At 44.2% G+C, this 22,312-nt stretch overlaps 8 protein-coding genes across 8 annotated transcripts, besides 6 other annotated features; 4 read left to right on the forward strand and 4 right to left on the reverse strand.

Annotated features, from left to right (window-relative positions):
* Positions 1-27: 27 nt before the first annotated feature.
* TSTA_082890 (O-methyltransferase, putative) lies at positions 28-1,848 on the forward strand (the record flags this gene model as incomplete). Its single annotated transcript, XM_002477974.1, has 5 exons — positions 28-406; positions 574-616; positions 670-1,111; positions 1,233-1,387; positions 1,473-1,848. 5 exons carry the CDS (start codon positions 28-30, stop codon positions 1,846-1,848), a joined length of 1,395 nt encoding a protein of 464 aa, XP_002478019.1.
* A 1,103-nt stretch (positions 1,849-2,951) lies between these two features.
* TSTA_082900 (uncharacterized protein) lies at positions 2,952-5,705 on the forward strand (the record flags this gene model as incomplete). Its single annotated transcript, XM_002477975.1, has 7 exons — positions 2,952-3,049; positions 3,145-3,538; positions 3,590-3,815; positions 3,876-3,907; positions 3,974-4,342; positions 4,390-5,556; positions 5,613-5,705. 7 exons carry the CDS (start codon positions 2,952-2,954, stop codon positions 5,703-5,705), a joined length of 2,379 nt encoding a protein of 792 aa, XP_002478020.1.
* Positions 5,706-6,888: 1,183 nt separating this feature from the next.
* Positions 6,889-7,531, reverse strand: TSTA_082910 (short chain type dehydrogenase, putative; the record flags this gene model as incomplete). Its single annotated transcript, XM_002477976.1, has 2 exons — positions 6,889-7,361; positions 7,414-7,531. 2 exons carry the CDS (start codon positions 7,529-7,531, stop codon positions 6,889-6,891), a joined length of 591 nt encoding a protein of 196 aa, XP_002478021.1.
* A 1,612-nt stretch (positions 7,532-9,143) lies between these two features.
* Positions 9,144-9,533: a mobile genetic element.
* Positions 9,515-10,399: a mobile genetic element.
* A 261-nt stretch (positions 10,400-10,660) lies between these two features.
* On the forward strand, positions 10,661-12,142 carry TSTA_082920 (uncharacterized protein; the record flags this gene model as incomplete). Its single annotated transcript, XM_002477977.1, has 2 exons — positions 10,661-11,498; positions 11,580-12,142. 2 exons carry the CDS (start codon positions 10,661-10,663, stop codon positions 12,140-12,142), a joined length of 1,401 nt encoding a protein of 466 aa, XP_002478022.1.
* Positions 10,706-12,139: a mobile genetic element.
* A 321-nt stretch (positions 12,143-12,463) lies between the features above and the next one.
* Positions 12,464-12,487: a microsatellite.
* Positions 12,488-13,627: 1,140 nt separating this feature from the next.
* Positions 13,628-14,881: a mobile genetic element.
* On the reverse strand, positions 13,829-14,961 carry TSTA_082930 (uncharacterized protein; the record flags this gene model as incomplete). The annotated part of the gene is made up of 2 exons (XM_002477978.1): positions 13,829-14,730; positions 14,955-14,961. The coding sequence occupies 2 exons, from the start codon at positions 14,959-14,961 to the stop codon at positions 13,829-13,831; spliced, it is 909 nt and encodes a 302-aa protein (XP_002478023.1).
* Positions 14,962-16,340: 1,379 nt separating this feature from the next.
* Positions 16,341-18,131, reverse strand: TSTA_082940 (sugar transporter, putative; the record flags this gene model as incomplete). The annotated part of the gene is made up of 6 exons (XM_002477979.1): positions 16,341-16,570; positions 16,638-16,875; positions 16,946-17,074; positions 17,158-17,369; positions 17,425-17,593; positions 17,655-18,131. 6 exons carry the CDS (start codon positions 18,129-18,131, stop codon positions 16,341-16,343), a joined length of 1,455 nt encoding a protein of 484 aa, XP_002478024.1.
* Positions 18,132-18,828: 697 nt separating this feature from the next.
* TSTA_082950 (bas1, putative) lies at positions 18,829-20,488 on the forward strand (the record flags this gene model as incomplete). Its single annotated transcript, XM_002477980.1, has 6 exons — positions 18,829-18,898; positions 18,976-19,150; positions 19,243-19,286; positions 19,367-19,434; positions 19,499-19,599; positions 19,660-20,488. 6 exons carry the CDS (start codon positions 18,829-18,831, stop codon positions 20,486-20,488), a joined length of 1,287 nt encoding a protein of 428 aa, XP_002478025.1.
* A 420-nt stretch (positions 20,489-20,908) lies between these two features.
* Positions 20,909-21,968, reverse strand: TSTA_082960 (peroxidase, putative; the record flags this gene model as incomplete). Its single annotated transcript, XM_002477981.1, has 4 exons — positions 20,909-21,114; positions 21,187-21,690; positions 21,714-21,727; positions 21,763-21,968. 4 exons carry the CDS (start codon positions 21,966-21,968, stop codon positions 20,909-20,911), a joined length of 930 nt encoding a protein of 309 aa, XP_002478026.1.
* Positions 21,969-22,056: 88 nt separating this feature from the next.
* Positions 22,057-22,113: a microsatellite.
* Positions 22,114-22,312: the final 199 nt, after the last annotated feature.

A 22,312-nucleotide genomic window follows, 5' to 3' on the forward strand; every position in this document is an offset into this window, starting at 1 on the left:
CTACAACGAACCTGCATCAACGCTGACATGGCGACCATACAAGATGTACATGAGCTTCTACAGCTGTTGGAGTTAACACACAAAGCAGTGCATACTATCATCGGCGAATGGGCGAAGACACCCTCTTCAAATCAAAGAAAGGGTACTGAGATTAGTAAAAACTCTCTCCCTGGTCGCGAACTATTTGAAGCCAGACGCACCTTGATCTCAGCAACGGGGAAATTTGTCGAACTTGTTGCTTCCCCTAGCGAGCGTCTGCTGGAGGTATCGTCTCAATACAACGAGGCACGGTGTCTTCACATTGCGGCTTCTTTGCGCATTGCCGACATCCTCGCCGCTAATGGCGAGTCGGGAGTCACAGTTGAGGAGCTGTCAACTCGGACTGGAGTCCAGTCTCAGAAGTTAGGTTCGTAATTGCTCTTGGTCCGAAGCATGATAGTAAAGAGTAAGAAACACGGCAAATTGAGAACTAACTTGCGCAAACAAAAGCTCGCGTTATGAGATGTCTCTGCTCGATCCATATCTTCAACGAGCTCAAAGATAACGTATTTGCAAGCAACCACATATGATCAGCCTTGGCGGGTAATGAGCCTCTTCGCGCCTATATAGTGATGTTGTAAGTTTTCTACTGCCTTGGATATATAATGATTGTTTACTAAGCACACAAAGCGCCTTGGACCTCTATACAGCATCTGATGCCCTCCCACGCACATTGTTGGATCCTAAGTTCGGACATTCATACTCAGTTACCGAGACGGCTTTTCAAAAAGCTCTCAATACAAACAAAGAACGCTGGAACTGGTTGGAAGAGGAGACCACACCGTTGGAGCTGCAAAATGGAGGACCTGGAAAATATCCTGGTCCATTTGGTCCAGAGCTGTCAAATGCTATTACCCAACATCAGTCAGAAGACAAGATCAAGCGACCGGAACACAGTATATTCGGTTTGGCAATGCTGGGTGGTGGTCGCATCACGGGTGTAGCGCACCTATTCGGTAATCAAAAACATTCTCTTCAAAATGAAGAACAGGTTTCTAAAGTATCTCCTCCACAAACTTCCCTTGGGCAAGCCTCGGTCAGGCCACAGTTGTCGACGTCGGAGGTGGAGTCGGTAAGGAAGGCCTTTAGAGTTGAATTCAACTAGAAACTACTTAGACTCCTAATCAAATGTTTTAGGTGGCTTTTGTATTCAACTCTCTCGCATCTACTCGGAACTGAAATTCATTGTGCAGGACCGCGGCCCAGTACTTGAACAAGCCCAGAAGGAAGTTTGGCCGACAGAAAATGCTGAAGCCCTAGCGCAAGGACGTGTGCAATTTATTACACATAACTTCTTTGACAAGAATTTTGTCGAAGGTGCCGACGTGTACTGGCTGCGGTACATTTTGTATGTCTTGAAAGGGATTATTCCCATAATTTCAGTCCTTGAGCTGCATTGGGGTCAAATCACTAACTGGCCACTCCTTTCACAGGCACGACTGGTCTGACGACTATTCCATCCAAATCCTCTCTGCTTTGAGACAAAGTATGGGCCCTCACTCCCGTGTTCTTATCTGCGATCAAGTGATGAACACCACAGCCGGGTTCCAAACTGTTGCACCTGCTCCATCTCCTCTGCCAGCTAGTTGCGGCTATCACACCCACTACAGCCACCAGCGCGATATTTCAATGATGAGTATTATCAACGGTATTGAGCGCATTCCGGGGGAGTTCAAAAACATCATCGAGAAAGCAGGGCTTGAACTGTCACGTATCTATGACTGCCGCAGCCAGGTGTCACTTGTGGAATGCACTCTTCCGCGCACCACCGCAGACGTACCTACAAATGGTCAGCAGAATGGCCACTAAACCGCTACTGATTTACAGTAATCGCACTAGAAGATAGTTGTCGACAATTGCCTTGACATGTTCTAGCTTTTCAAGATCTCAGCAGGCTTCTCATGCCATCCATGGATACAAACATCCAATTCAAGCAGGTTGCAAAGTACATACCAAAGTTCTGGCAGTGGACTTGAACATATACCTGAATCAAGGTCAATAATGAATAGAACCATGCTAAATCTACAATCGTTCGTGGAGTTCATTTCCTAAAAGTAACTGATATCAGAGCAAAATCAGGCTACTGTTACTGCTTAGGCTTTTGAGAGAGGATCTTCCAAAAATCGAACAAAACTATTAACTAGAAAAGCGATAAAAAATGTTCCAAGGTCAACTGGTTGGTTCCTCGCGGTTGAATACTAGATAAGAGTAAACAGGCTATTTGTATTTTTCATCTTAGCCCTTACAACACCTATTGACAATAAGCATTCTGAGCATTACGAAAACTCAGCGAGTAATAAGACAATGAACTTATTAATAAAAATGGTTAGTCGTTAGGAAACGTTGTTAATGTGACTAAGGGACATGACAGGGAATGAATGCTGACAGCTTGTGTTAGGGCTGGAGCGGAGTCAAGCCCTAAAAATACCACTAGTACGGGTATACAAGAAACCCTGTTGACAGATGAAGGATATCGTCTTTGATAAGTAAAAGAAGTCAATGATTATGTTAATCCATACATACTCTTGATAACCCGATTGTTTTCAATATATTAGCATTCTTCCTGAAAATTACTTCCAGTCAGTGACAGTTACTGTTACATGTGTCAGGTAAGCTAGTGTAAATTTTACGTTACATACGTATAAACAATACAGTACCTAACCTGTTCGGGTTTAAGCAGCTGCTTCCGCTTTGTTATGTCCACCTGACACCAACAGACAGGACCTTTTCTTCTTGTCAACTAACCCCATCTCAGATACATCAAACGCAGGACTATTCCATTTCATTGTCCTCTAGCATGAGCCACTGGTATTTTCGTTATCTACCTTGCCTCTTGTTTGTTTGTTCACATCGGTTTTAATCCACCTGGCCAAGAAAGCGCCAACTTCGTCAGTCTTGCACTTCGAGCTTCAATGGATTCTCCCGGCTACAGCGAAGCACCCGAAACAGGGACAGGCGTCCAAAAACGAAATCGCAAGCCAGTCTCCTGTACTCCCTGCAGGCAACGCAAGTAGGTCCATACTCTCGTTAGCGAAGGAAGAAAAAAGATGAGCCAAGAAGAAAGGAAAAAAGAGAAAAGAAATTGTTTTGCTTACCATTCGACAGGCTGCGATGTGATCAGGCATTTCCGTTTTGTGACAGTTGTGTTCGCCGAGGAGACGTGATGTCGTGCTCTTATCAGCACCGCAGGGCGGGAATTCAGAGGACTTGGCCGTCCTCGCATAGTAGTTCTAGCAGCGTGCAAAATCGGATGGATCGACTAGAACAATTGGTTTTGTCAATGATCAATCAAAAAGAAGCTTCAGAGGTGAATTCGACGATCAATCTAGTTGTTCCGCATCGAAACGTCCAAGCTCCACGATATGAAGGTCCTAAGGAGGAAATCTTCCCCAGTCTAAGACCCGTTGACCCCATGAGGAGTCGGATGTTTCGAATTGACGCCGACTATGGCAGTTCTTATACTAACGGGGAGGCCCATTGGGTTGCCCTGTTGAATGAGGTCAGAGATCACGCTTTCAGGTCTCCTCTCCATGAACTAAGTCCGAGGTAGATCCACGAGGTACGAAGTTACCTTCAGACGCAACAGAAACAATACGAGGAGCAGTCACAGAAAATTTCCCAGCTCTTAAAACGGACACCGGACGATCCAGGCCCGACTCTACTTTTCGGTGCTTCTCAGTTATTGGGTCATGGGGAAGTTCTAGCTCACATTCCCTCCCGATATACATGCGACATGTTTGTGGAACGTTACTTCAGGACTTTAGATCCCGCACTTCGTAAGTAAAAGAATTGAATCGTGAAAGAGTGTCGATTTGAGCGAGCCTGACATACATCAGATATTCTTCACCCTCCCACGTTCCAAAAACAGGTGTGTACCCTTCTCAGATGTTGCTCGCTTACATGAACCGAGGAATAAGACTAAGTTTTAATATAGTATGCGGAACACTGGGAAGATCCTAATGGAACATCTGTTGTATGGATCGGCCTACTATTCGCCATGATGCGTATTGCGGCGCTTTCATGGCAACGTGATGGAGATGAGCCATTAGAGTATCACGGAAAATCACAGGATTTGAGTAGATCATACCGTACACGAGTAGCAGACTGCATATTACTTGCCGACTACACAAAGCCACACGAAGTTTTAATTGAAACGTTAGTTCTTCATCTATATGGAGAATATGCATCACATCGGGAGGCCGATTCCAGTACTTGGGTTCTACTTGGCACCATCATCCGTCTGGCTATGCGAATGGGGTACCATCGGGACCCAGACCGTCTACCGTCAATCAGTCCATTTCAGGTACGTAATATTGTTCTGCTGAAATAAGTTCTTGCTAAGCCTAGTAGGCGGAAATGCGACGCCGTGTGTGGACTTTTATTCGGCAGGCCGACATCTTGTTTTCGTTTCAACATGGGTTTCCTTCCATGGTTAAGATTGAGGCCACCGATAGAGGTCTGCCTCGAAACATTTACGATGGAAGCTTCGGGCCTACTAGTATCGAGCTGCCTGCTCCACTTCCAGATTCAGAAGCGACTTCAATCTCGTATCTCATATGCAAAGCTCGGTTAGCCTTAGGCTTGTCTCGTGCCTTGAAAGAACTTAACCGGGAAGATGCTCTTCCTCCATACGAAAGAGTATTGGAGATTGATCGAGGCATTCAGGAAATCTACGCTAAGGCACCTGACCACTTCCGACTACGATCCATGGCCGAGCAACAGCATGATCAGGTGTCTCTGATTGTCGCTCGATTTGCCCTTGCGAACGTTTACCACAAGGCGTTATGTGTGGTTCACAGCCGCTTCTTGGAGGCCGCTCGCATAGATGCCCGATTCTGTAACTCCCGGCGCGCCTGCCTTGAATCCGCCATGGCTCTACTAAGAATGCAGGCAGTCCAACATCAAGAAGTCAAAGCTGGTGGACAGGCAAGATGTCTAACTAAATACATGACATCTCTGACCACCCACGACTACCTACTCGCAGCTACAATTCTCTGCACGGAGCTGTCTCTCGATCGCGATAGGGACCCGTCTCCTTTCACACTCACCGGTCCCTCTCGAAACGAAATGATTGAGTCGCTGGACCGGAGTGCAGTTATCTGGAACCAGATGCGTGACGAAAGTATCGAAGCTTATAAGGCCAGTGATGTCCTTGGTATGCTACTAAAGAAATTGCGACACCCAAATGATAATGTGCAGGAGGCCTTTTCTCAGCAACGTACTTACCCAACACCGGCTATTATGCCCCTGCCAGAAATAGGGCCTACCAAAAACTTGACACAGATGTACCCAGGAACTGCTATCGACACTGGGATGATGGCAGCTCCTCCACCCCAGCAATATGTGCTAAGGGATCGCTTGCCCACTGGGACTGCAGGAGCCGCGATTGGCAATGGACTCGCATCTACAGTTGCCAGCACAGCTATAGCGGCGCCCATTGCTGCCACTGCCCCTCCAGTCCCAATGTTTCCCGGGTTTGATTTTTCCAACGTACGGCATCCCAACAGCCAAGATTCTGTAAGAATTTTCCATCCCTAGAGAAGAAAGAGCCCCACTAACGCTTTTGACTATAGTCTACAACGTGGGAACAGTTTGCTGCACCATTGGACTTTAGCGATCCTGTATCAGCATTATGGGCACTGGACCCGAGCCGAAGGGGGACCTGACGATGAAGTAGTACACTAGATCTAAGACTAAAAATTCATTGTATTTGGACAACTAGAATAGCGTTTGCTATATCTACTGTGCTCTGAAATATTCTTCACGTGAACAATCACTTCGCTGAGGTGATTGCGATCTCTTATCTATTAGTAGATCTCTCAGTCGCTGTATAAATGAAGGACTGTGTATGCGGGAGAGGATGGACTAGGTATTTCCCGATCAGTTGATCTATACCTAGGTATCTCCCCAAAATGCACTTGTGAGCCAACCGCAACAAAATAGAAACTGCTCAGAGGAACAGAAACGGACGGTGGTGGTTTCCCAGGTGGCGAATTACCAAGTGCTGTCCGCTAATGGTTACGGTGGCTAGGATTGCTTCATCGTAATTAGGTCGCGCGAAGCCTACAGATATGAGAATAATTATTGTCAATGTCCGGCTTTAGAACAACAACAGCTGCCTAATCTGTAAAGCGAACAATATCCATATCCTGGCAGTTAGGAGCCCATTGTCGAATGATATCTTCTAATCCGGCTCTTCGGTAATTGATAACATGGCGCGTTCTAAGAGTCCTCATCCAACAGATAAAACTTGGTTTGCAATGATGTTGATCGCAGTCACCGTGCGGCGTCAGCAGCAGTTGCAAGCTCCAGAGTGCCGGACTGAGTCCACCACTTGCATTCATTAGCACAACATTTCCTCTGGCAGATTGATAGAACGAGTCCGGACGCCAGAAAAATGACATGTTTGCGGGGTACACTCGTCAATGGCGCCTCCAGAAGCTGAAGCTAAGACCTCTTTCTCATCCAGAAAGCTCGATAGAACGTTGGGCCTCGACATTGAATCTCGTACGCATGTTTTATGTAGAGGGTTATACAATACCGTTACCATACATGTCTTTCAACGTTTCAAACGTGGGTACCGTTAACTCCGTTTAGTGGGGCGGGCTAGATCGAAGATATGACGGAAATAGCGGAAACTTGTATACTCCGGCGGGTCTTCCGGCGCTACTTTACGTAGTAGATTATTTAGACGTAGTACCCACTATTTACTTTGTGGCCTTTCACGCGTGCTTTGACTTGACTCGAAGTATTCCTTACATGAGGGTACGTATACGGAATATTATAGTAACGGAATAGGCTGATTTGTACGAAGTTTATTACCGTTTTCAGAAAATCTTGGAACTATTCCTAGGTCATGACTATACCCCCATCTACAACCAGTGTCTGCCCATTCACAAATGCTGAATCTGGACCGGCCAAAAAGCTCACCACCATGGCCACATCATCCGGGGTGCCTAGTCTACCCATAAGTGCTCTCTGAACTTCAGCCAACTCGTCATCGATCTCATCCCACATGGTTGTGTCAATAACCCCTGGTGCATAGGCGTTGACAGCGATCTTGTGCTTTGCCATTTCCATGGCAAACGTATTGGTGAAGACACGAATGGCGCTCTTTACAACGCTATAGTAACTCGCAAGTGGGTATGGCTGGAAAGCCACGATGGAGGATGCGCCGATAATCTTATATGTCCATTGATGGCTTCCTTCTGCGTCAACGGGGCCTTGAGCAATCATCTGCTTTGCAGCAAGCGTGTAAGAGTTGAACGTGCCAATCAGGTTTACTTCAAATATTCGTCTAACATCCGCGTCAATCATTTTCTCTTACAGCTGAGAAGACGCCACTGACTATCAAAGTCCAGTCCTAGCTCGCACTAGTGCTAAGAACAATGTGGAGTTTTGCACGAGCGGCTTGGAGCGGCCCCGATGGGTCGAGCGTCGGAGATGGCTTCGAGAAGCCTTGAAGATATGAAGAAAAGAGAATAGACGTCATGAGGCTGAGTATTATTCTGAAGATGCCGGTTATTTATCGTTGAATGTGTACTACGTAGCACTCCATACCTAGGTTAGAATCATTCATTATCTCCGTCTAAATTGAGGGACATCCATGGATGCTAGTATGAGTCTTATTTCGATCACTTGATGCTGTACGGGTTTACCGGACTTCTTGCATGGAATGTTAAGCCCAGCGAAGGTGATGATATCAGCTATGACAATTGTGTGTACGGGAATCCCCAGGTGTTAGAGTACCAACACCGGAATATTAGTTATTCCGTTCCGACTACCTGGGATATCCCCTTTCCTCACGTAATTATCCTTCTCCTCCCTTTTTGGGAACCAGTCGTAATATTAGGAATAACTTCAATATTATCAGACTCACCACGTAGGGCAGTTGGACTGCCCTTGCCGCAATCCTGTGCTTCGTGATCCAGGACCCGGCTAAACCAACAACAATATTATAGGAATGTACTTCGGAGATTACCGGTAAAGCTAGCTACATAGCTTTAAACGGAAATAAGTAGGCGTTTACTTTTAATAAACCGTTTTCTCAAAACGCCACGGTCCACTGAAGAATCGTTCTTTACACACGGGTCCAGTTGGTAGATTTGCGCTAGTAGTAGTTACCGGAAGGAGTGCAGTAGTGTCTATCTACTCTAATGATCTACGAGCTCTGGAGTAATTACGGCAGTCTATACGTACCAACTTGCCAAAATTCGTTTTGTTTTGTAAAGTTTCTTCTTGCCACTGCTAAAGTATTTTAATGCTTATCGAAGCTTTTTGTGTACTAGCACAAACTCAGTTAAGCTCAATACTCAAAGGATTCTAATGCTGGGAAATCTCGATATTGACTAATTTTTGTGCACACAGCACACCTTCTACATACAGCTTGATGGGATTTTGGACACTATTTATACTGGAAAATCCCATACGGATGACATGCGTAAAATACACATACAATGTCAATAGAATATTCTCGACACAGAGCTGTAAAACTGATTCGTGGGCTCAGTGTCGTGTCTTCTTACCTGCTCCAATTCTCGAATTTTCCTTGTATTGATGTTGTAGGCTTTTCTTGGATTAGGGCTCCCACTAACTTAGAGCGACGGGTCCGTCGCCATTACGTAAACCTTATGATTAACGTAATCGGTAAGCGAAGTGGGCATTTTTTCCCGAACGCGTACACAATCTTGAATCCAACTCTCAATTTCTAGCCCACATACAAATTATATAACAAAAATTAATTACTAGTACGATTAGGACATCTAGTTATTTTATGTCCTTCAATGCCACAGCTACTGCAGCGAAATTGACGCCGTACAGGTGGATGAGAGACTGGAAGCTCAGGCTCGGCCGGAACAGTAGTAACAGCTTGAGATGCCTCAATCTGATCTTGTATAAGCACCTGAGCCTCCTCCGTACTAATTCCTTGCTCATTAGATACTTGCTTCTTAGATTTTTGGCGTTTCTGTTTCTCTTTTTCATGTGCAGTCCGTAAATCATGATTTTCTTTCCGTGCGAGTAAGAGATCATTCATGGTTGTTTCATAAGCCTTTGATGCCTGGGTAATTGCTTTATAAAAAGCCTCAGATGAATTTTCTGTATGCTGGCTTATTTTTTTTTCCAATTGTAGTCATTTGACGCTTGAATTGACGTGCATTCTAAGGTGTTTGTAAGCAAGGTGACTGTGTATCGTTTGATCGACTTGGAGGAGGTGTTGGGGTCTTCAATTGGACAGTAAGCTGTTGATAGACTCGATCTGGATTAAATGGTACTAATCCAGTAGCTGCAAAGCTATTCCAAATATTTTGAGCTTTATATGCCATCGTACGAGCCTTTGGAAATGCAGTGAGAAAGTCAAATTTGTCAATATGATTGAACCCAAGCCTCATCCGCTGCTCAACAAGTTGTCCATAATATCGCTTTAAAATAGCAAAATAGCCAACATCAAGAGGCTATAAGAGATGGGAAGAATGAGGAGACATACACACTGGAATATATTATTCTTAGTGCATATGCAGTCAAATTCAGCTGTTAGATGACTTCTATGGCCATCAAGAATTAGCATCTGATACTTTCCAATTGACCGGTCATTTGTAAGAGGAATAAAATGGAGTTTAAGCCATTCTAATCCAATCTTATCTGTTGTCCATCCATTATCACTGATATTGATTATCTAGTTAGCTGGAAGATCCTCAAACCAGCCTAACCACATATATTTCTTTGCCTTAAAGATAATATATGAAGGTAAAGCCCATCCTGTTGAGTTAACTGCCTCAATTGCAGTTACCCATTCTCGATCACCAGGTTGTAATAGCTTTGGCCGAGTATATCGATCACTTCCAGTAATAACCTTGGCAGTTGCACAAAGTCCCATAGCAAAGCCAGTCTCATCAAAATTATAGATATCCTCTGGCAGGATTCCATATTCCAATATAACCTTTCGTACGCGATCAAAATATTCTTAGATTATCTTCGGATCTTCGCATTTAGCACGTTCATAGTTGTATTTCCGCGAGAATTTTGATTCAATCTCTGGACGACGTTTGACAAGGTTATATACCCATTTTTCTCCAACCTGTTGATTTCCATGTTGAGAGAGAAGACAATTGGCCATCTCTCGTACAAGAGAGTGCCAAGGAGGTAATCCACGTTTATCCAGGTTGAGTATCCATTTGACAAGTGATTCCTCCTCAAATTGAGTCAATTTATGACTGTTGGCGCGTATTTGAGATCTTTATTGAGTACCGCTTAATCTCTTCTGTAGAGTGGTCCGGGGTATCTTATAAATCCATGCAGCTTGAGCCACGCGCAAGATTCGTTCATTTTTTAAATTGGAAATAGCTCATAAGATTCGGCCCTCTTGCTCAGCTAAGTCCTTTTTGTTTTTATTGAGAATTGGTGGCATATTGACGTGTTAAATAATATAGAATCAAGATTGTGTATGCGTTCGGGAAAAAGTGCCCGATCGCTTGTAGTGCCGGTTCGCTTGTGGATTACGTTACTAAAAACTTGTGGTGTCCCTACTAACGTAATCGGTAAGCGAACCGGCCATGTAAGCGAACCGGCCACCTCTCCAGAAAATAACTCTCTATATTGATTTACCATATTACAACGCGTAAAAATGCCACCAATTCGCAAAAAAGACCCCCTAAAATCCACTCAGGATGAGGGAAAGATCGAATTAGCTATTTCCGATTTAAAAAATGGAAGAATTCGCAGTATTCGTGAAGCTGCAAGAATCTATATGGTTGCTCGTACAACTCTTCAAGATCGAATGAAAGGAGTGCCGTATCGACAAATAACACGCGCCAACAACCATAAATTGAGTCAATCTGAGGAGGATTCGCTTGTCAAATGGGTGCTTGATTTAACTAAACGTGGATTACCGCCCCGGCACTTTCTCGTACGAGATATGGCTAATTATCTTCTCTCACAACATGGAGATCAACGGGTTGGAGATAAATGGGTATATAATCTTGTTCAACGTCGCCCAGAGATTGAATCCAAATTCTCACGAAAATACAACTACGAACGTGCCAAATGTGAAGATCCAAAGATTATACAAGGCCATTTTGACCGCGTACGAGATATAATATCTGAGTACGGCATCTTACCAGAAGATATCTATAATTTTGATGAGACGGGCTTTGCTATGGGACTCTGCGCAACTGCAAAGGTTATTACTGGAAGCGATCGATATGCTCAGCCAAAGCTTCTACAGCCTGGAAATCGAGAATGGGTGACTGCAATTGAGGCAACAAATTCAACCGGATGGGCTCTGCCTTCGTACGTGATTTTCAAAGCAAAGAAAAACGTACGATTAGGCTGGTTTGATGAGCTTCCGGATGATTGGAGAATCAATATTAGCGATAATGGCTGGGCTACAGATCAGATAGGATTAGAATGGCTTAAAACCCATTTTATTCCTCTTACTAGTGGTCGTACATTGGGAACATATAGTATGTTGATTCTTGATGGCCATGGAAGCCATTTGACTGCAGAATTTGACCGTACATGTACGGATCATAAGATTATTCCAGTCTGTATGCCTCCTCATTCTTCACATCTCTTACAGCCTCTTGATGTTGGCTGTTTTGCAGTTCTAAAGCGATATTATGGGCAGCTTGTTGAACAACGAATGAGGCTTGGTTTTAATCATATTGACAAAATCGACTTCTTAACAGCATTTCCACAGGCTCGTACAGTGGCATATAAAGCTCAAACTATTCGGAATAGCTTCGCAGCCACCGGATTAGTGCCTTTCAATCCAGATCGAGTTCTTCAACATCTCAATATTCAATTGAAGACTCCAACCCCCCCTCCAAGTCGATCAAGCAATACAGCATCATCCTGCTTACAAACACCTCAAAATATACGCCAATTTGTACGCCAGTCAACTACAATCAATAAGCGTATAAATAAGCGTACAGGAAGCCTGAATCAGAATGAAGAAATCAATCAGGCAGTCATACGGTTATCAAAAGCCTACGAAATACTAGCGAATGATGCTTTACTCGTACGGAAAGAAAACCGTGATTTACGAGCTGCGCATGAAAAAGAGAAGCAAAAGCGCAAAAGATCTAATAAACAGATATTCTATTGAGCAAGGGATTACTAGAGAAGAAGCTCAAGCGCTCGTACAAGGTCAGGTTAAGGCATCTCAAGCTGTTGTTACTGCTCCGGCTGAGCCGGAGCTCCCAGCTTCTCAACCAATCGTACGCCGTCAATTCCGCTGCAGTGGTTGTGGTGCTGAAGGGCATAAAATAAACCGATGTCCTAGTCGTACTGCTAGTTAATTTTTGTGTGAGAAATATATGCGGATTCGAAAAATGGGATTTGAAATCAATATAGAGAGTTATTTTTCGGGGAGGTGGGCGGGTTGCTTACATGGGCGGGTGGCTTACCGATTACGTTAATAATTCCCTTAGATTAGATTAGGTTAGATTAGGCTTAGCTTACCTAATCTCCGACAATGCTAACTTACACAGTCATGTGATTATATTTACGGACACGGTTAAGCTTTCCGTTGTTAAGAAGCATCAGAAAATGATGATTATTCTTGTTGGACACATACAAGAAAAATATGCCACTACAAAAGGGTTTGGACATAAGACTTTCCTTCCCAACGCAAGATAGCCTATTTCACAATGGCTCCTACACATGAGTATCCTGGAGAAGGTGGGCAAATGCATGATTTCACAATATAAAACTTTGAAAGGAGTTGTGAGCGTGTTGCGGGTACGCGGTTACCCTCTTACGGAGGTCACATGACTCTCGGAACATGTTGGAGCTCGGTTACGCTAGGATGAATACGGAATATAGGTAAATAACAAGAACTAGAAGCTAGGAATTTTCATGTATTGTTGCACACACTCTAATACAACGTTTCGGGAATGTCGATCCTTTTTATATGTGAAATCCCATACAAACTAGATCATGAGATGATGTCCAGTAGAACTTTCTAGACATAGGCACATAGAGCGGATTAGATATGCCTATCTCGTTAGTATGTGAATCCTGTTCTCGAAATTTCTTCATGTTAGCATTGTAAAAGATTCCTTGACTCATTCCCAATTATCGACTACCCGTCGCGTCGCCTCCCCCACCCTGCGGTTGGGAGTCGGCCGGGGCTCAAGGGCCAAAAAATATGAAGTCTCGTGTAAAATGTTTACCAGTCCACCAACGCCATATAAATTATATATAAAAACTAGACAGACAGTAAATACAAGCATAGTTTACCTACGTCCCTGAGTATCAAAGAAAAAAACGTAGTTTTGAGGCTCTGTTGGAGCCTCTTCTTCCTCCGGTTGTAGCACTCCAAGAACATGGCTCTTATGAATCCTCAATAAATCACCATCGTGATGGCGTTTTATGAGGCGATTCGCATCTTTTACATAAAGCGCACCGCTCGCTTTGACATGGCGCCTTGTAGATTTTTGATTCTTGCGTTTTGCAGTCTCACGAACCTTGGCAAAGCTCTCACGGTGTAGATCGCCCAATTCGGCTAAAGTGAGGCTTCCTTGATTCACCGTTTTTATACGTTTGAAAGGCCCGGGCTTGCTCCGTCCAAAATATCCTATATACTGTCAATCGACTTCTCAATCTTATTGATATAACGACGTAGTTTTATGACGGTTGATGGTGGAGAGATTGATTTTGTAGTTGGTGAGCTGGGAATAGTGTCATCCGCCTCGCCATAAATTTTTAGTGTATCCCCCTCAGCAACCATTGCTTCAAATGCTTCTTCTGGTGAAGACATTTTATCGAGTATAAGCTGAGGATTCAATGGCTAAATGCCTCGCTCTCTCCAACTGTTGCGAATCGTCCTCGTTGTAAAAGTTTTTATCCGAATATCGCGTAATTCTTCAAAAAAGTCGTTTTTGTCAAAATCGAAGCCATCTAAGCGCGCAACTTTGTTCACAACCTTCCCATGAACGTGTTTATATTGCTGAAACGGCACCCCATCGAGCGGTTGTAAAAAATGCGTGGAATGAGGAGGAAAACGGAACGGTTGAATGTGCCAGATGTGACAGTATTCAACGAACTGCATATTAAGGTGAGTTGTATGATTATCCATAAGAAGTAACCGCCATTCTAGTAATCCCCATTCTGGCTTTGAATAGTATTGAAAATGTTGAAGCCATTCAAAAGCGATCTCATCCGTTATAAATCCATTTTTAGCAGGTGCAACAAGCCATTCGTCATCTTGCAAATGCCGATACCATTCCTCCAAATGGACCTTGCCTTTTGGAATCAACAAAGGTGGTATAATCTTTCCTTCGGCGCTTACACCCTCAATGACAGTAATTGATTCTCGGGAGGACAGGCTAGAGACTCTTTTTGACGTTTTTGGGAATGCTGTTACTACCGCTTCATCTTTTCCTTGTCCGACAATGAATCCGGTCTCGTCGAAGTTCCAAAGATTCCGAGGTTGAATTTTGAGATGTTTTATCATGAATTTGAGGTCAATAAACCATTGCTCAACCTCGCCGTAATGCTCTGAAGCGGTACGTTCCTTTTCTTGAGACTTTTGAACAATTCTCACGTATTTTTCTGGCAAGCGACCAACAAAATCGTATACCCATGTTTTTCCAGCCCGGGGGGGCTCTCCCGGACCAGTGAAATCTTTGGCAAGCAAATAATTTGCACTTTCCTCAATTTGCTGGTTCATTGGAGGCGTACCCATATGATCTAGATACTCAAGCCATAGAAAAAGCGCTTTTTCTTGATCCAAAGACAATAGGCGGTTGATTGGTGGGCGTGTTGAGCGAGAGGGTAGGCCATGCCACCGTCGGGACAGTTTTTTACGAGACACCCCATATTCACGCGCCAATTTGCTAAAATTCGGTTTTTTTTTCGTGTTCGCACGCTAAGGACTTTTGCAATCAATGCCTCCTCTTCTTTGTATAATTTACGGGTCATTTTGGCTGTGTTTTTGATGTTTGTAAATGGCGGGTTGAGATTTTGAAGATTTTGGCCCTTGAGGCCCGGTGGCCCTTGAGCCCCGGCCGACTCCCAACCGCAGGGTGGGGGAGGCGACGCGACGGGTAGACCCTTTCATCTAGACAAGCAAGTTACATAGCACTGTTACATGCTCTTACTATAAGCTCATATTCGAGGCGTATTTGACAATACAGAGTACATCCACGCAATACCAGATATGTATTAACTCCCTCTACTACTGTTACACTGTATTGGACACCGCATTCCTTCTGCATATTAAAAAAATACCTACCCGTGGCAAGAAGAAACTTTACAAAACGAATTTTGGCAAGGTGATACGTATAGACTGCCGTAGTAATATTAGGGTTTGCTCTCGCTCCAACTGTAACCCCACAGGTTCTGGCACGTTGGAGCGCTACGAATTACCGACATAAGTTTAGGGCGCGGTTGAACAAGTAATCAGGCCTTTAGTCCGCGGGGCCGAAATATGAATGATACGTATTCAACTATCAATATACCCATCCTAAAACCACTTTTGGCCCCTGCATAACTAGCACTCCGCACGTGCCTACTTCTCAGTTAGCTTATGCAGAAGGCGCAAAATGGTCCTCCAGGGAATCTGTAACAACGTTACGAGGGATATGTATAATTACGTTCGAGAGGGATCACTGAAGGCTAAGCACACAAGGTAGGGTATGGAATAGTAATGTACTGAAACTTATCTCCTACTGCTGTTGCAGCATCTATCGTTTCTATATAGGCTTCCATGTTGTCTCATAGTTCCTTGATTGACCATGACCAGCTGAAGCATCCACATTTTTCCCACCATGCTGTTAAGGTATTGGTGCACAATGTAACGAGTCTGTCAGGCATGCTGGTTGTTACAGTATCTTCACTTCACAACTACCTATGTATTGCCTTTAGAGGTACTCCGTACTGAGTAAGCGGTTAATAAATACCTATGCTAACCAGAGCTAGTTAAAGTATTTTATATTAAAAGATAAGCACTTAATTGACACCCGTGTTGATCAGTTAGTAGTTACATATAAGGATTGACTAAGGCTTAATAAATGTGTCTCGCAGAGCCAATGATTGGAAACCCGCACTTGCGTCTCATAGTCTATACTATGTCAACTATATTCGAATCTATCATACAAAAAAGAAGTTTGTGAAGCTAATCTTGGCAACTATAACCCAAGTCTGAGCGTAAAAGATTAAAAGCCTACTGTTTTATCATAGAAACGAGGTCTCGTTAGGAGATTCTCCAATCCGTGACTTTTGTATGGGAAATCAGCCGTATTTAACTACTGACACGGATCCGACTATTTCTCTCTTGTCTCTGCACCTGAAAAAGAGGACTAGACTTTGATCCTCTCGTCAACTGACGTTTCGCTCAACTCCTGAATGTGGTTGGTACCAACAGCTGGCTCATCTCCGAACAATGCGCCAATTTCCTCAGGTGTCAAGCCTTTAGTCTCCGGGAAGAAACGCCAGATGATAGGCAATGCTAGGGCAGGGATGATAATGAACACCAGGTAGAACTTCCAGCCAATTTTGGTAAACGCTGTGCCAGCTGCCGTAAGATAGACTGCATTTAATGAAGATAAATATCTTAGAATGCTCCCTTAAAAGATAGATATTCATATACTACCTACCTGCATTCATTAGAAAAACACCGCTGGTCGCCATTCCGACACCCTGTGCGCGGATATGTGTTGGGAAAATCTCCGAACAGAAGATATAGCTGGATGCATCGACGCAGCTTCCATAGAACGTAACAAAGAGGAACATGAAAGCAATTGCTGCACCTGCACCTGCAAGGTTCGTATTGTCTGGCGTGCCATAGTGGGCAACGAGTGCAGCGACGATGGACACGCAGAGAATTCCACCGGCCTTATTTCTGTTAGCATTGTACGAGGATTGTAAACAGAATTGAGATCCTTGCCATTCCAAATAAAATAACGCGGACTCGTCCAACTCGATCCACAGTAAAGGAGTTAATCACGTTCAAGAATGCAGCCCAGCTGTTGTAGAACCCAGTAATCATCAAGGGTTTCCATCCAATAACATTGAGATTGGCAAGCTCAACAATCTACAAAAATGTGTTATGTCAGACTATGCATTTGTAAGCTGGGTATTCCTTTCTACAAAACCTTACCATATAGTTATTAATACTAGAATCCCCGATGTCTGCGTCATTGCCTGCAAGAAGAATCCAGTCAAGAGCCGCGATCTGTACTTTTTGTTTCGTAGCAGTTGAAACAAATTTCGCAAGGACTCTTCATTATCTTGTGCCAGCTGATTTTTGATTTGGAAAAATTCATCTTTCGCGCCGCAGTGTAATGGATCAGCTGGATTCTCATGGAGCCTTTCAAGTATATCCAGCCCTAGTAATTGTTACTAGCCTTTATCTGGAGAAGGCCTTTCTGGAAATTACCCTACCTTCTTTATCACGCCCACGAGATATCAACCATCTTGGGGACTCGGGAAGCTTGAAACTCCCAGCAAGAAGCACAAGCGGCGCGACAAGTTGAAGTCCAAACAGAAGTCGCCATTGTATATTTGGATTAGCTTTAAAGTACGTTCCCAAACCCGCCCAATTTACCAAGCCCTAACCTACCGTGATCAACACAATGTTTCATAACATCAGTTTCATGAAGCACTTCACTTACAAACGCAACTAGTGTCCACACACCGTGGAAACCAACAAGCCGTCCGCGCTGGGATGGAGGGGAAATCTCCGAAATATATGTCGGAACTGTACAGTTTATCATATCTGCTGCAATGCCTCCCAGACAACGGCCGACGATGAGCATCGCAACATGAACTGAAGAGGTCTGGATGACAGCTGCAATTATGCAAATTGTCATGATTATTTGAATTGCCCGACGGCGTCCGAATGTATCTGACAACCAATTCACGGTCAAGCAACCGAGAAACCCACCTGCATAGAACAGGCCATTACACAGATCGAGAATGACGGCGCCATAAGACGAATCCATCGCGAGATTGAAGTAATTCCACCATGATGTCTGTCCGATTACCGTGCCGAAGATGCCGGAGGTGAATCCATAAGTAAACGATCCAAGGCAGACGAAAAGAGCAACACAGTAATTGTACCTGTTTGCTTTGACTCGGATATGGCTCATCTTGTTTGTTGATAAGGGTAGAAAAAACGCCTTCGTGATTTTCGCACGGTTCCTAGGTATATTGAATTTATTCTACGTATATATTCAGAAGCTATATACAAATTACTGGGGCTCTTAGCACAGCCAATCTGGTCTTCGTCTAGCTTATTTCTATAATTCTGTACGCGGGTTTCCAAAATTCAAACTGCCAGTCTTGCCTCATGGATGAAGTTAGTTGTCACTTCAGCCTAGTGGATTAATACTTCTATCACTCATGGTGAATGGTTACTATGCATTAGCGTTCGTATTCGTATTAATCAATACTCGGGTTTTCCTGATCTAGAGTCTTATACAAGGCCTGAACTCCACATGGTCTGCTTCTCCAAACAATACGTGCTACCTGACCATATCTTGTCTGAGTTTTAAGAATATTGGCCAGTCTTGATTAGCCAGTTTGTATATACACTGAGACAAATAACCCTGTCAATAAACATAGTCTTATTAAGTCAATCTAAAGTACATTGATAAGATTCTCTCCGATCTCGCCACCTTGGAAGCCAACGATGAATAAGTTAGGCTAGCCGTATTGACTTTCCAACTTTGAAGAAGGGTGAAGAGGATCGCAATTCTTCATCCACTCACAAGTTGAAGTCCCGCGAAATTCTAAAACTCTTTTTTATTAGCTAGTACGCGGTGAACATAATCGCTGATATTAAACATGCCTTTGCAACTACACAAATGGACCGATAGAGAAGATGAAATACTTCGAAAAGAGGTTTTGGCGCAACGTAAGTCTTATGTTTTTTTTTGAACCGAAAAGAAAGGTAATGTACCGTCAATTGACTTTGCCGGTTGTGGGATTTAGTGGCACAAGGCGAGGTCAAAGACTGGTGCTGTATCGCCAGTCAATTACCAGGCCATACCAATAGAGATTGTAGGAAACGGTGGCATAATGTTGTGTCTGGAGGCCTTAATAAGGGTCATTGGACGGCTGAGGAAGATAAGCTTCTAATCGACGCAGTTGCAAAACACGGGGAAAGGTAAGTACCATCCGACTTACCTGGCTCTTCGGTTATCCACTCTTGGTTCAGATGGCCCTGATGCTTTTTGTTTCCACTGACCTTGTTTTCAGCTGGACAGTTGTGGCAAATAATGTCTCGACTCGAAATGCGGACCGTATGTCACTTTTTTTCCCTTCAATTTTAGCAATAATATAGAGAATGAAATGGCTGACATCGACTGATCCGGAGTTAAAGAGTGTTCGAAGCGATGGAAGCAATGTCTTGATCCTGACTTAGACCGGAGCCAATGGTCTGAAGAGGAGGTAACTCATTTGTCTCTGTACCCGTACTTGTTGCATCACAGTCATTAACCCTTGGAATTGAAAGAACCGTCGATTGTTTGACGCATATGAGAAAAAAGGGCGACGTTGGAAGGAAATACAAGTAGAATATTTTCCGAATCGTTCAAGGAACGCCATCAAGAACCAGTACGTCTGCTTGTTTACTGGTTGAGAACGGGATTATGTCTAACCACCTAGGTATTTCAGATATACAACTTTGAGTCGACGATTACGACAACATGCCGAGCGAGCGCCGACGGGACGGAGAAGGGCCGAACTTTCGACAAAAACCGGGGAGCAGGAGCAGCAGAGACAGAATATGAACACACATAGTGCAAGCATCAGATCAGACGTTGAAGAGAAGCTGGATCTGGCAGAATCGAACTGTTTTTCGTCGGCTGATGATTCTAGCGATGAAGATATGGAAATGGCCGAGGCCTCCGTAGAGAGCGACGTGCAGCAACGTCTCTCAGCGAATGTATCTCTTATGGAGTCCAGTAACACCAGTATAGATAGCAGTTTGCCTTGCATTCCTTCGCCAGCGGATGCAATGATGTACGCCTCTTCGTTATCTCACGAATATGAAATAATGATAGAATCCGGACTGGAAGGACTCTTGGAAAACATCACGGAGCTTGAACCATTTCCCTCTCTTGAAGGAGTACGCGGCGACACCGACCAGCTCCGGATCAACCCGTCGGGCGAAATCTCAGTGCAGACTTTTGCGAACGAGGGAGGTAAAAACGATGATGATGATGGAAATATGCCCTTAGCACTGCCCTTTCAGTTCGACGACGGAGGCATGTTACTTCAGCAGCAAACATACCCTATCACCAAGATCGCAGAAGATGATGAGATGGCTGCGGTGGGCTATCCAGATATTCCCTTAAAAAGTCTAATGCCAGAGCATAATTCTGGCTCTGCCAGCCCTGAGAGGGTTACTTTGACACTGTACAACCCCAGCTCGGACACAATTGCGTCTCTGATGAAGGTTGCAGTATCAAACAACTCACCATTCCTATTTGAAAGGCATTGATGTGAAAGGCACAAAGGGAACCAATGTTCTGGCATGATGTTGTGTATGCTTAAGTCCGTTAATTCCAGGACTACTTTGCTGGTTTCTCTTTTTTTCCTAAGGCAATTTGCCCTTTGTCCACCCGCGCGACCCGCACGATCCCTTTATCTATTCACAATGTCTATCTAGACACGAGGAGACTTAGGATTCGGAGAATTATCATGCGATCATGTGGAATCTATACATTAATTGATAGAAGAGACACGCCTTGTCCAGAGAATACGATATTGCTGTTCTTAGTAATACTCCTATATATCCTTTATATCCATGGGTGCCTTGCATCAATACAATTAGCCACAGGGGAGATGGACTCATGGTTGTAAATCATAGAGACACTGCCGATGGGAAGTAATCGATGGAGTATGATAGCTACTGGGTTTTCTACAGTTCTTGCTGTCGGTTCAGTTTATTTACAATTCCCCCAACCCAGTGACTTCCATCTTTGTATGTGGAACTCTCCACTGATTGTGTGATTAAATCCCCAGGCAGCATGTTTGCAATGCGGGTTGCTAGGGACAGAAGCAATGTCATATTGAATTCTAGTGCAGGAGGAGTCCATCCTAACTCAATTGGCAATCTTTCATATTCTGCAACAGCACGTTAATTATGAGCTCGGACAAAGGGATTTAAGACGAAGTTAAGGAAAGGGATTGACATACGAAAGAAGGAATCGACCCAATCACGACGGGCCTCACCCTTGAGAGTATCTCCGAAGATTGAGAGATAGCTGGCCGTCGTAGCTGTGCTCCCGTCCAAGTCAAAGAAGAAATGTGGATTCGTCTTGCGTGAGGTTTCAATGCGTGATCGTAGGGCTGACACAGCCTGGGGTAGCGAGATGATCGACTCATGGAACCAAGCGCGTGTCTCTGCATAGATGGTTTCGTTGAAGCTATGGTTATCTCCGAAGTAGTAATCTCCCCGAGAGAGGGAGTTGTCGTGCTCGATGGCGCCGTGCAAGTTGAGCATGTCGAGGTCGAAGACCGTAGCGGACGGGGCTGGATTTGTCTTGAAAGCATTTGTACCCGCCATAATAGCTATATCTTCGGCCACATTAAGACTTGCCTTAAGTCCGGGGATTAGATCGTCCATAGTGATGTTACGACCTGATCGAGGAATGAAGCCGTGATTTGCCGTTGTGTTTAGGGCTGGGCAAGGGCCGCGAACTACCAGGGGCAAAAAAAAGAACCCTTTGTCAGCGATCTAAGCGTTTTAATTGTGTTGTTTGTGGTTCTCACTTATCCGCATCAGGCCCTGGAGCAATCCAGGGATGAATAAGAACTATAGGGCTTTCGCCTGGCTTGACCAGGAGGCCAAGAACACTATCGCCGAAAATCGCATTTTTTGTGCTGAGGTTGCACTGGGGTATTTCCAAAGGCAATGATGCCGGGAGGAGAAAGAAACGAGACAGCAATATCAAGAGTTCCAACTGTTTTCGGTGCATCATGAAACGTTATTCTTTATCCCCTTTTACAGGTCCAATGCAGGACCCCAGTTGTACGCGGGTCCCAATGCTAAGCTTTTCCTGGTCATATCGTATGGTACCGTACTGACGCTATTGTATGGTTTGATATGGTATGGTATTGTATTATCGATAAGACTACGAAGTATCCGTAATCTCCGAGCAATACGGAGTATGGAGTCCGGAGATAAGCACGAAGTCCCCGTGCTGATCCTGAACCCTAAATTCAGTTCTAACTTTAACTCCGACCAACCACAAACGTTTATTTCACCCACTCTGACATGAAGCGGCCAAAATGAACACGATGGCTTGGCCTTATATTTTAA

The sequence above is a fragment of the Talaromyces stipitatus genome, genomic scaffold, assembly GCF_000003125.1.
Source record: "Talaromyces stipitatus ATCC 10500 scf_1105507295527 genomic scaffold, whole genome shotgun sequence".
In the NCBI taxonomy this organism is placed as follows: Eukaryota; Fungi; Ascomycota; class Eurotiomycetes; order Eurotiales; family Trichocomaceae; genus Talaromyces; species Talaromyces stipitatus.